At 35.5% G+C, this 12,499-nt stretch overlaps 1 protein-coding gene across 6 annotated transcripts in view; it reads left to right on the top strand.

Annotated features, from left to right (window-relative positions):
- ANKS1B (ankyrin repeat and sterile alpha motif domain containing 1B) overlaps window positions 1–12,499 on the top strand; it is a 1,102,644-nt gene that overhangs the window by 172,446 nt on the left and 917,699 nt on the right. For all 6 annotated transcript variants that reach the window (XM_028121697.2, XM_028121696.1, XM_028121695.2 and 3 more), the window contains exons 5-6: window positions 9,126–9,201; window positions 10,808–10,909. In XM_028121697.2, the coding sequence (XP_027977498.1) occupies window positions 9,126–9,201; window positions 10,808–10,909 (178 nt within the window). The remainder of the gene's footprint in view (window positions 1–9,125; window positions 9,202–10,807; window positions 10,910–12,499) is intronic.

Raw genomic sequence — 12,499 nt, 5'->3', positions numbered from 1 at the left:
TGGACTTCATCCAATCCTTTGACTTCAGATGACATCTTTGACAAGAACAAAGTTTATTTACTCCTCTTGCACCTTACCCTGAATTCTATATTCGGTACATAATTGCCTACTGCACATATCTACTGGATGATAGTGAGCATCCAGACATTTCCAAAACTGAACATTTAGCTTCCATAACCCCTTTCCCCAGGTTTGCCCATCTTCCAGTCTTTCCCATTTTAGCAAATGGCATTACCATCCTGCTGGTTGTTTAGTCGCCAAACTTCAGGGTTTCTTTCATATTTTACATTTAGCCCCTCAGCAAATCCTATTGGCTTTGTGCTCTAGAATTTCACTACTTTTCATCCTCTCCACTATTACCTTAAATTTACATTGGAACTTAGCTTAAATCCTGCACATCTCCTGCCTCCAACCTGGTTTCCCTTCTTTTTCCTTTTCCTCTGTATTAGTCTGCTCAGGTGACCATAACAAAATCCCATAGACTGGGCAGCTTAAACAACAGACATTTATTTTCTCACAGTTCTGGAGGCTGGAAAGTCTAAGATCAAGATTCTGGCAGATTCTGTTCGTGGTGAGAGCTCTCTTCCTGGCTTGTAGATGGCTGTCTTCTTATTGTGTCCTCAAATGGCCTCTGTGCACAAACAGAATGAGAGAGAGAGAACTCTTATAAGGACACCAATCCCATGACATAGGTTCCTACCCTTATGACCTCATTTAACCTTAAATACCTCCATAAAGGCCCTATCTTCAAATACAATCACACTGTGGGTTAGAGTTTCAACATATGAATTTTGGGAGACATTCAGTCCATACGGATTCCTTTCAATCTGTTTTCAACAAAGCAGCCATTAGACTAAACCAGATCATATCACTTTTTTGCTCAAAAAACCTCTAGTGGTTTTCCATCTCACCTGGAGCAAAAGCCAGATTCCTCACAGTGGCTGACAGTTGTCTTATACCACCCAGTTCCACTGTCTCTCTGACTCCTCTGCCATTTTTACTTAGCTTTAGCTATAGTGGCCTCATTGCTCTTGCTGGAACATACTCGGTAAGCTTCTCCCTCAAGACCTTTGCTTTACTAACCCACATGACTTCCCCCTGTGCTTTCTTCAGGTGTCTGCTCAAATGTTACCTTAGTAGGGAAGCCTTCCCTGACCTGTCTCACTCCCCACCCCAGCAACTTCTTTTCCTTCCCTTAAACTGAAAACTCAGCTTCCCTATAAGGGTACCATATTCCCACCAGCCATTTCAGGCCAGGCTACCAGGCACTATGCTACATGAATAAGAAAAATATGTTCTCTGTCCTCATGGAGTTGAGTGACTAGTAGGGAAAACAGGAAGTAAAAACATAAAAATTACAAATTGTGATAGTGCCATAAAGGAAATACCCTGGTTGCTGTGATTTTTGAATGAAGGGATAGGGAGGTCTCTTTTAGGATGTGCCACTTAAATGGCGCTAGCCTCAGAGAAGTGAGAGATATGGCCATGGAAGCAGATGGGTTTATAAGAAAGAGAATATATAGAGAGAAAGGAAGCTGAATAAAGAATACTCAGAATTTCTGGAAAAAGAGATCTATAAGAAAACAGTGGTAAGAAGGGTGCCAAGATAGTACAGTTACATGTAATCAGTTCATTCATTTACCATGTATTTATGGAGTGCCTGCTTTGTGCCAGGCATTGCCTACTATGTGCCAGAGAATATGGTAGTAACAAAATAGATAGAAAATTTTCCTAGAGAAGGGAAGATGACTTTATAAAGTGTGGAGTAAAGAAAAGTAAGATATGAGATAGGAGCTTGAAGTCATATCAGGGTCACATGAAATTTCTTTGGTTGGCTGTTTTATGGCTGGATTGTGGAAGAGTTTGTATTTTTATGGAGGGTGCAAGGATCCAATGAAGAGACTGAAATTGAAGATGCAAGAAAAATAATGAAGATATTTCATGAAATTCAAGAAGAAGCAGGAAGTGATAAGAGCACAAGTAGAGGATTAGTTTTTTTTTTTTTATTTAAAGATTTTATTTATTTATTCATGAGAGACAGAGAGAGAGAGAGAGAGGTAGAGGGAGAAGCAGGCTCCCAAGGAGCAGGGAGCCCGATGTGGGACTTGATCCCAGGACTCTGGGATCATGACCTGAGCCGAAGGCAGACGCTTAACCATCTGAGCCACCCAGGCACCCGAGGATTAGTTTTAAGGAGGAGAATGGATGCTTCCTCTGAGACAGAAGTGAAGGAAGAAAGGATAAAGACAGAGGCTGGGCATCCCTAGTTGAATAGGAGGAGAGGTCTTTTGAAGAGGAGGAATGTTATTTCTGAATTATTTGAAGACATATTTATTTCTCTTGTGCCATTTCCCCTCTAATCTAAACTTTCTTATAACGTTCAGCTGTTCTTCACATGAAGTTTTCCTCAGTCTTTTGTCATTTGGAACCCTCTTTTCTGGGCACATTCCAGTCTGTCAGTGTTCCTGTAAAAGTTTATTACCTACAGTTGAATACAATACTCCAGCTATAGGCTAGCTAATGCAGGATACACAAGAACATTTGCCTCCCAGCTTGTTCAGAAATCATGTATTTGTTTATAAAGGCTAGGATGTTCTTATCTTTTATCCTAAGAGATGCCCATAGGGCTAATTGGTCCTAGCTAGGGTGCCTGGGGTTGTTACTGCTGAGTTAAATGCTATTCTAATTGGCTTTCTTTATCTCCATTGAGGTTATCTGTATTCACTGGCTCTTATTTCTTATAATAGTTAGGGGTCATGATTCTCAAAGTTTTCATCTCCACTGGTACCTGTGCTCTATTTTCTCTACTGATCATCACCACAATCTTACTTTATATCTTGTCATCTTTGTTCTGTTTCCTCCTTTAATAAAGAATTGGTCTTCCTTTATCTGGTCACTCTCTTTTTCAAGTTCAGGAGGACTATATTAGAGGGGTTAAATTCAGAAGGGGGAACCAGTGCAGGCAAGCTCCGATATTGCTACATCCCTTTTCTATCTGTTGTTTTGACAATCTGGTGGAATACATAACCCAAGGAAACATTTTAAAACACCTTGAAATTCTGGATAAAGTATAACAAAATTTCTTTATATGCATGACTGAACTTCCACAGAAGCCACTGAAATACATAGGGCTAAACACAAAAAGGAAGCTAAAACCCAGGGCTTTAAAAGAGGGTCTCCCTCTTTCCTATTACTTGTCTTCCCCCCCCCCCCCCAGCTTTGGTGTTACTGAGACTTGACTTTAATAGACATTTCCAATCAATAAGAGACTTTTTTTGTTGTTTTCATCAGCAGTTCAGCTATTAACATTACTGTGTATATCATTTCATTTCTTCTCTCTCAGCTGGTTTCATTACAACTTGTGTTCAGAGGTGTTTTTTCCTTAGCAGTGCTGAGATGTGAGTGCTTTGTATCTCATTAGTGGATAAATTTTGAAGTGTTACTGTATTATCAGCTGTTTAACTGTTTGGTCTGTCTTGGAAATGATTAATTAAAAAAATGGAGAAGTTTGATCCATGAGAAAAGCAGGACCAAAATCCTGGGGGTTGAGAGGATTTGAGTTCACCTATTTTAGTGTTATTTCTTTGTATACATTCAACTTGCTTGTTGAATATTTTGAACTAAATATTATTTCATGAGAATACAGTTTTTCAAGATTTGGCCAGTTATGGATTATGGAATTGGGGTAGAGAGCTGAGATGAACAGAAGGGTACAAATTTGAATGAGGATAGTACACACAGACTCAAGGTAGGGTATAGTAAACTGGAGGATATTATGGAATTAACCTGTATTTTGATAAGAAAAAGTCCATACATAGATTTGACATATTTAAATTCTGTACTATTTATGATAATACTGTGATAGCAAGAAATGGGTCCTGATACCACTGTTAACCTTAAATTTATGAGAACAATCCATTCCATCCTCATGTTCTCTTAGTAATAAGATAATGACATCCACCAGGCTAAAAATATGTTTATCATCTGCTAACCTTTTCTAGTTTTATTTAAGGGTTCAGTGTCTCCTTATCTACTGTATAAAAATACTAGTTCTATTTAACCTTACCTTTTTTTCTTGGAATAATGTAAAGGAGATTATCTATGTATACACACACACTATACATAATTTATATAGTTATATATGATTTAAAACATATGTATGTTTCACATATATAAAACATTACATATGTATGTAATTTTAAAATATTAACATTGAGGTTTTTAAGAAATAAGTTTCTAATTATTTTTTTATTGATAATGACAGTATTTTTCATTATTTTATAGGTTAACAAAATACTTTTTGAGTCTTATTTGTTGTTTATCTTGTGTAGCCCTCCCAATGACCCTACCAAGTTTTTAATATTTTCTTTATTTATAAGGCTATATCAGTTTTCAGAGATACGAAGTGATTTCCCCAAAGTTGTATAGCAGCTGAAAGCCAAACTGCTACTGGGACCCAGGTCTTCTACATCTGTTTCCTCTAGAAGAATTGTTTATTTATGGTGAAGATTATATAATTTCATTTCTTAGAATAGTCCATTTCAGTGTCTGAAGTGCCCACTCTTTTGTATCAGAGTATCTAGGAAACCAAATTAGTACAAAAAAGTAAACATTGTTATATTTTTAAATAGTGTGTTTAAACTTAGCCTTCTCTTAATCATTCTCTTTATTTAACATTATTAGTTCTTGCACCTCAGGTCCTTTTTCCTGAATTAAATCTTATGGGAGTTCTTTCAGTAAGGATCTGTAGTAACCACTTATTATTTAGTCTGTCTGAAAATGTTTTTTTTTAATTTTTTGTTATGTTAATCACCATACATTACATCATTAGTTTTTGATGTAGTGTTCCATGATTCATTGTTTGCGTATAACACCCAGTGCTCCACGCAGAACGTGCCCTCTTTAATACCCATCACCAGGCTAACCCATCCCCCCACCCCCCTCCCCTCTAGAACCCTCAGTTTGTTTCTCAGAGTCCAATATCTCTCATGGTTCATCTCCCCCTCCGATTCCGCCCCTTCATTCTTCCCCTCCTGCTATCTTCTTCTTCTTTTTTTTTCTTAACATATATTGCATTATTTATTTCGGAGGTACAGAACTGTGATTCAACAGTCTTGCACAATTCACAGCACTCGCCATAGCACATACCCTCCCCAATGTCTATCACCCAGTCACCCCATCCCTCCCATCCCCCACCACTCCAGCAACCCTCAGTTTATACACACACACACACACACACACACAAAAAAACACACAATGGAATATTATGCAGCCATCAAAAGGAATGAGATCTTGCCATTTGCAACAACATGGATGGAACTGGAGGGTATTATGCTGAGGGAAATAAATCAATCAGAGAAAGACATGTATCATATGACCTCACTGATACGAGGAATTCTTAATGTCTGAAAATATTTTTATTTTGTTCTCATTCTTAGAGGATAGTTTTCCTGGATATAGAATGCTAGATTGGTGTTATTTTCTTTTGACACATGAAGGTACTTTCTTCTGGCTTTATTGTTTTTGTTGAGAAGTCAGCTGTTGATCTAATTATTAATTATTTTAAGATCATTAGTTTTTTCTCTTGTGATGTTTTTAAGATACTCTGTCTTAGGTTTTCTGTAGTTTCACTGTAATATGTTCGCAATGTATTCTTCTCACTTATCTTGCTTGGTATTCCTAGAATTGAGTATTAGTATCTCATCAGTCCTGGAAAGTTTTTAGCCATTGAATTACTTATCCCCATCCTCTCCTAGAACTCTGATTAGACATATGTTGAGTCTTATTCTGTCCTTTCACATTTTCAATCTTTTGTTTCTTTAAACTGCATTATGTACTTAAAAAAACATTCATCATCCAGTTCAATACTTGTTTTTCCAGCTCTGTTTTATCTGTTATTAAGCCTTTCCATTTAAAGCGTTATGTTTTCCATTTCTTAGAAGTACTGTCTAGTTCATCTTCAAATCTGGCCAATTTTGATTCTCCTCTTCTTTAGTTACATTTGATATCCTATTTTTGTTCTTTCATCTTACTGATCATATATATGTATTTTATATTCTGTAGCTGATCATCATATGACGTGAAGTTTTAATAGGTTTTATTCTTTTTTTGTTTCTATGAATTCTTTCTCATGGCTTGTTTTCTTTCATGTTCAGTGATTTCTGATTTTAAATTTGTGTTTCTTAGAGCTTGATCTATTGGAATTTTCAGAGGCCCAAGTTTAAAGTGTATTTTTTTCACAGGGATTTAGATTTGCTTCTGCTAAACATTTATATTTGCCTTGGTACTATACAAACCCAGGATCACTTTTTTCTACATTTTTGGCTCAGGATCGGAGGGTTGGGGGAGTACAGAGAGTGTGTAATTTTGGCCCCAAGTCCATGTGAGGGCAGAACTGTGGTTTGAAATTTTTAGGGGAGTTGTTATTTTTGCTGCTCTACTCCACTTAGAACTAAGATCGAGATAGACATTTTTAATTTCTCCCTCTGTGCAAGACATTTAATTTTTTTATTTAATTGATTATTTTTTTAGTTTTTCTTGTTATTATTTTTTACTGAGGATGTTGTTCTTTGGGAGTTTTAGATTTTTTTTTCTTTTTGAAGTAATCTCTACACTTTATCTTAGGGCTAGAACTCATGACCCTAAGATCAAGCGTTGCATGCTGTACCTACTGAGTCAGCCAGGTGCCCCTGGGAGTTTTAGATTTTTGCAGGTGTCCTTCATCTACCTTCTCAGCTTGCTTGGGTTTCTTTGTCTTCTTCCCTCCTCCCACTTTCTCCTTGAGTAGCTGGCTAAAGCCCAGGCATTAGTCTGCCAGGATTGGCAGATTCCCTGGAACAGTTTTCTGTTCCAGTACTAAAACCCTGGGTTCATAGTTTCTGTCTCCACTTCTCTCCCCCAGGCTCTGAGGAATTCTATTATTTTTCCTTTTCATCACTGTATTTAAAACATTGTTTAGTTTTTCAGAATATTTAAGGTATGCCATCCCAGGAAGAGTTTTTCTAACATATACTCCAAAATTTTTTAAGAATGGAAGGAAATCAAATTAGTAATCAGAAAGTTGGTTGAAAAACACAATGAGAGTAAAAAGAATTAGATTATTTCAAGGGATATTTTTCAGAGAATAAAAGAAAAATAAAGTATTTGTGCCCTATATTGAGATTATTTTTTAAGGAGCTGGATAAATTTCCACAGTTTATTTTCCCTTCTGCACACCGCTATATATTTATAAATTAGTATTTTTATTTCCATTTTGTTTAAGATTTATCCATCTGTTCTAGTGAGGGGGGTAGTGGCAGAGGGAGAGAGAATCTCAAGCAGACTCTGCATGGAGCGTGGAGTCCAGTGCAGGGCTGGATTTCATAACCCTGAGATTACCACCTGAGCTGAAACCGAGAGTCCAGTGCTCAACCGACTGCGCCACCCAGGTGTCCCTTATTTCCACTTTTATTAGTGTCTATACATATTATGACAGTTGAAATTTAAGTCAAATACATTTCAGTCATGCCTTCTTTAAAAATAAATTTAGATCACATTGATCCTCTGTCTCCTTAATAATGCATTTATAAGCCATTTTAGATTGGGTTAATTCTACAATAGAATTTTATTGATTAACAAAGTTTTTACATTACATATTATTTTATGTTATTTTTACTTTGAATTGAGATTAGAATCCCACAGTAGAGATAAGTTTTAGTACAAGGGGACAGAATTGCTGTAATGACACTATTCAATGTAACACACATATCTGTGCACACATACTGAAGATGTAGACATTTGTTAAATTCTTGAGAGAAAAAGAAAAAAGTGAAAGAAAACACCTAGTGTTTGTAGATCTCAGAAAGCTGCTTCTTTGAAATTGTCCTTGATCCTTTTCAAGGCAGGAACCAATCTCTCCCTACATTACTTACAAATTCTTCCTTTCCATGCTATTTTTCCTCCTTGTTTACCTTTTGCCCTCAAAACAATTCTTAAATGTCTACATTTTCAAGGTACTTTAGTAGGCATTAGGGATACAATGATGAAAAAAAGGATGTGGTCTACATTTACACTAAACTTATAGTTTGTTAAGAGAAATAGACAATCAGATGACATAATGTAGTGTAAGTGCTATGATGAGGAAAAAATAGATTGATGTGGAATATACAGGAAAAGTGCTAGACCCAGGGCTAGCAATATCTTCTTAAATGAAATTATATTCAAGCTGAGATTTGACATATAGGTCAGTGTTTCTCAAAGTGTACTCCTAGACCCTCAGTATCACCTAGGAATTTGTTAGAAATGGAAAGTCTTGGCCTATCCCAGGCTGCTGAATCAGAAACTGAGAGTAGGGCCCAGAAATCTGGCTTGTCGGCTTTTGACAAGGTCTCTAAGGAATTTCAATTCATGCTGAAGATTGAGAACTAGTGGGTGGGTGATAGTGAGTTAGAGGGCTCAGGTTGGATCCCACCAGGTAGAGCGACTTCTGAGCAGATCTCTAGCGACTGAGACTAATGTGAAAAAGTTCAGTATGCCGGAAGCATAGGGTATCAGATCTGGAGGAGAGCTGGGGTGGACAGGAGAAAGTGTGGAGGGGAGAGCAGGGAGAAGATCATCTGGGTTTTGTAAACCATATTAAATTGTTTAGATTTTATTTATCATAAATATTACTTTGTACATCTATTTCTTCAAATAGAATGTGAATATACAAGGGTCAGCATCATATTTCTGTGCCTCAGAACACCCCTCAACTATTGTTGGCATATAATTGGTGTCTAATAAATGCATGCAATGTATGAATTGGGTGAAGTCAATGGATCACAAAAACTTCATGAGGTAGGCATTACTGCCTATTTTACACTTGAGAACAATCGAGTCTAAGAGAAGGTGAGTGACTTATCAACATAACAAGGTCAAATGGCTATTCAGAAGCCGAGGTGTTTTACAAATCCAAGCATTTGGATTTTGTTCTTAGAATCTCTTCTTTATTCCACAGTAACTTTCTGTCAGGGAGTGCTGAGATTACAGAGAATATGTACGGATATATAAAATCACATTTTTTTTTAACTTTTAAGCATTCCTAATGCAACTGTGCTTCTTTCTCTTTTCTCTTTTTCTTTTTTCTTTTCTTTTTTTTTTTTTTCCAGACAGAAAAGGGGAGTGCACTTCATGAAGCAGCTTTATTTGGAAAGGTGGATGTTGTGAGAGTTCTGTTAGAAACAGGTAACTATCCTGACTCTCCATGGAGCTTATTCTGCCAAATAAAATTTCTATTTCAGGAGTAGACAAAGGGAAATGGCACTTTTTTCCCCCATAATCACCCTTTTTACCTTTACTTCACATTGCAAATTTGTATTCATATCATATAGAATTGAGCTCAGTGTTTAGATAAAATTGGTATAAATATTCACCTTCCTTTACTCCATAGATGTGTCAGTAAAAAGCTCTTAGAAATTACAATTGTATACATTTAAATCGCATTGAGCTATATTAGAGACACTACCAGAAGGAAAAAGAATTCTCTGCCTTGTATAAGAGGGAGGAGCTGATCCTTATGAAGTTATGACAGTTGCTTGGTTTATGAAAGAATATAATATTTCCCTAGGTTATTATACTGGGAACTATGGTAAACAGAAATTAGAGTTCTGTATCTTTAAGGTAAACTCACCTTGTTACTTCATCAACTGAGTAGCTATTGTTTGTAAGCAGTGATTTAAAGGGAATCTTTTAGAGGGAATGCTTTGAAGGAACAACAAAGTAGACTTATTTGTCTTCATATATATATTCTGAATGAAATGAAATAAAATTGAAACTGAGATTGGATTTTTTAGGATCAAAAAGTATGAGTACAGATTCATACTTGGAAACAATTGATGTGAGTCTTTTATGTTATGGACTACATTTAGTGTATTTATTTTCTGCTGTAAAAAAATGAAAAACATTGGCAGACTATTGCATATACAAAGTTAAAATTTCATGTACATTTAATTTTGACCACATAAGTGCTGGTCACACATTTTCTATACAAATTTAGGCAAATGCTTAATTCCTTACTGCAATGAACTAAGGTTTGAGGCCAGAATCTGAAAACTGGCTTTGTTTGCAGGTAGATGTTTGGAAAGTTTATAAACTTTCCTGGGGCAGTGAAAGCTATTTGCTACATTGAAATAAGTTCTTTAGTACATTAAGTATTTTTAGAATTAAAATAATTCCAAAGATGTTTTCGTTTACAAACTTCAAGAAGTGTGCTCACCAGGTAGATGATTAAGTATTGTTTACATTGAATATAATCTTGCATAAGTAAATATGAGATATTTGACTTTGTAGCTGGACAAATAATATTTGGGCAATAGTTCAGAATAATCATCCCTTTTCAACTTTTGTGAATACTCCAGTGTTTTAAGAGTGATACATTATTTTTTAAATTTTTTTACCATATTTTACAGAACCATTATTATACTTTGGGAATTGATATTCTAAAACAATAATATTTTTCAGCTTGGTAGTGTATCATTTAACTAGCTATAACCCAAACTAGCCATATTTATAAAAAACAGTCTTAATGATTGGGTCAGTGCCCTTGAAAAATTAATTCATTATCAAGAATGTTCCTAATATTTAGTAGCAGTAGACCCCCACCTTCTTTCTTACTAAAATCCTCTGTGTGTGTGTGTGTGTGTGTGTGTGTGTGTGTGTGTGTGTGGACTTAATTTTTTAAAAAATCATTTTCAGTGCTTGGTCTGTATATGTTTGATATTAGAGTGTTGTATATTGACAGTATCTGACACTTCAGTAGTGTACATTTAATGGGTTTTTCTTTTTCTTTCAGGAATTGATGCCAACATAAAGGATAGCTTAGGTAGAACTGTCTTAGACATTCTGAAAGAACATCCATCTCAGAAATCTCTCCAGATTGCAACACTCTTACAAGGTAAACAATATTGAATGATGGATGAGTTTGTCTTAAAGTTAAGATTAAATTAAATCTACCATTGTTTTCTCTTGAGCTTTGAGTTAATGTTTACTTTGGGTGAACTTATTTACATATTTTTTCTGGTACACTTAAACTGAATAATAATTTTTAATATTTCATTTCTATTTTCAACTAATGACTATTTTTACTTGATATTAAAAAATCTTTTAAATCTATAAATAAATATGTAGTTATGAATAGGAAGGTAATAAGGCTATAAAGTGATGATGATCTTACATTTGAATAATTCTTAAAGGGTTTTCAGGGATTTTGTATTATTTTGTCTGATTTCTATAACTTCATGAGGTAGGTAAATCTGATATCATTATTCTCCTTTTTGCACATGAGGGAAACTGAAGCTCTGAGAGGCTGACTTGCTCAAACTCATATATCCTATTTTAGGTGGTAGACCTGGTCATAAATGCTGGTTTAACAAAAGAAAAAATTGTACCTAGCTAGAAGAATACAGATTATTTCTTCCTCAATCCAGTAGTACAAGATAATTCAGTCTTGCAAGCCTTTGTTTTTTGGTAAAGGTCACTTAAGTACCTGTGTAATTAGTGCAGGCATTTAGGTCTACTGAAGGTTTGGGAACCATTTAGGTACTAATTTTTCATTTGCAGGATTATATATTTCCCTGTTTGATCTAAAAATTTTAATGACAATTTAGATTTAAATACTTTCCCTTTTTGCTTCATGATTAGGCCTGACATGTAGTGTGTTCCCTTAAAAATCCAGACATTCGTTCTCTCCTTTCCAGGTAGCTTCTACACTGGTCAGCAGTGATTATCGCCTGATTATTGCAGATGGGTGGCAAGTGTAATAGGGAAGGGAGGTGGGATGGTTTTCTTGGTTATTAGTTGGGAAGCTGAAGAACAGCTTTGTCCTGCAGGAGATAAATGAATTAAAACCAAGTCGGTCAGGTGATGCACAGATACAGGAGGAGTCAACAAAAGCCAAAGAGGAGTAAAAAGAATAGATGAGCTACAGTAGGTCATTCCTGCTCTCTTCTCTCTTTATTTTCAAAACTTCTCAGGGGACAGGAAGTTCAGTCCCCTACAGTTTTCTTGTTAATAAATAAGTTAATTGCAGTCAAGTGCGTATAGCGATAAATCAAGAGTGGCTCTTCACATTCAAATTAAAATCAAGTTGAATGAAAGCTAAAAAGGAAAAGAGTGGTATACAACATTTTTGTCTTCTCCCTATAGGTACTTTATATTTTATATTGAAATTTTATCTCTAACTGAACTTTAAAAAAACAGAGGCTTGTGAATAATATGTCTCTTGAGAAAAGCAAAATAAATGTCATCACTAAAAAGAGGGCATGACATAATTGCAGACATTTACTGTATTGATTTGACTGAGATGAAATTGTTATTATATAGGAGTTAACTATCTGTTCTCTTAAATGGTTAAGGTTCATTAGGTATGTCACCTTGTGATAGGGTATATGGGACATCTTTGAATTTTTAAAATTGTTGGCAGATTTTAGAATGTGAATGTGTTATCTGTATTCTTTGCATTCCTGGGTCATAAGTCAGTGGTACA

Source organism: Eumetopias jubatus, unplaced genomic scaffold, assembly GCF_037043125.1.
Source record: "Eumetopias jubatus isolate StellerSeaLion01/CBP00866 unplaced genomic scaffold, mEumJub1_p1.0 scaffold_8, whole genome shotgun sequence".
In the NCBI taxonomy this organism is placed as follows: Eukaryota; Metazoa; Chordata; class Mammalia; order Carnivora; family Otariidae; genus Eumetopias; species Eumetopias jubatus.
The sequence above is the reverse complement of the archived record's forward strand: the minus strand, read 5'-3'. Positions and strand labels throughout refer to the sequence as shown.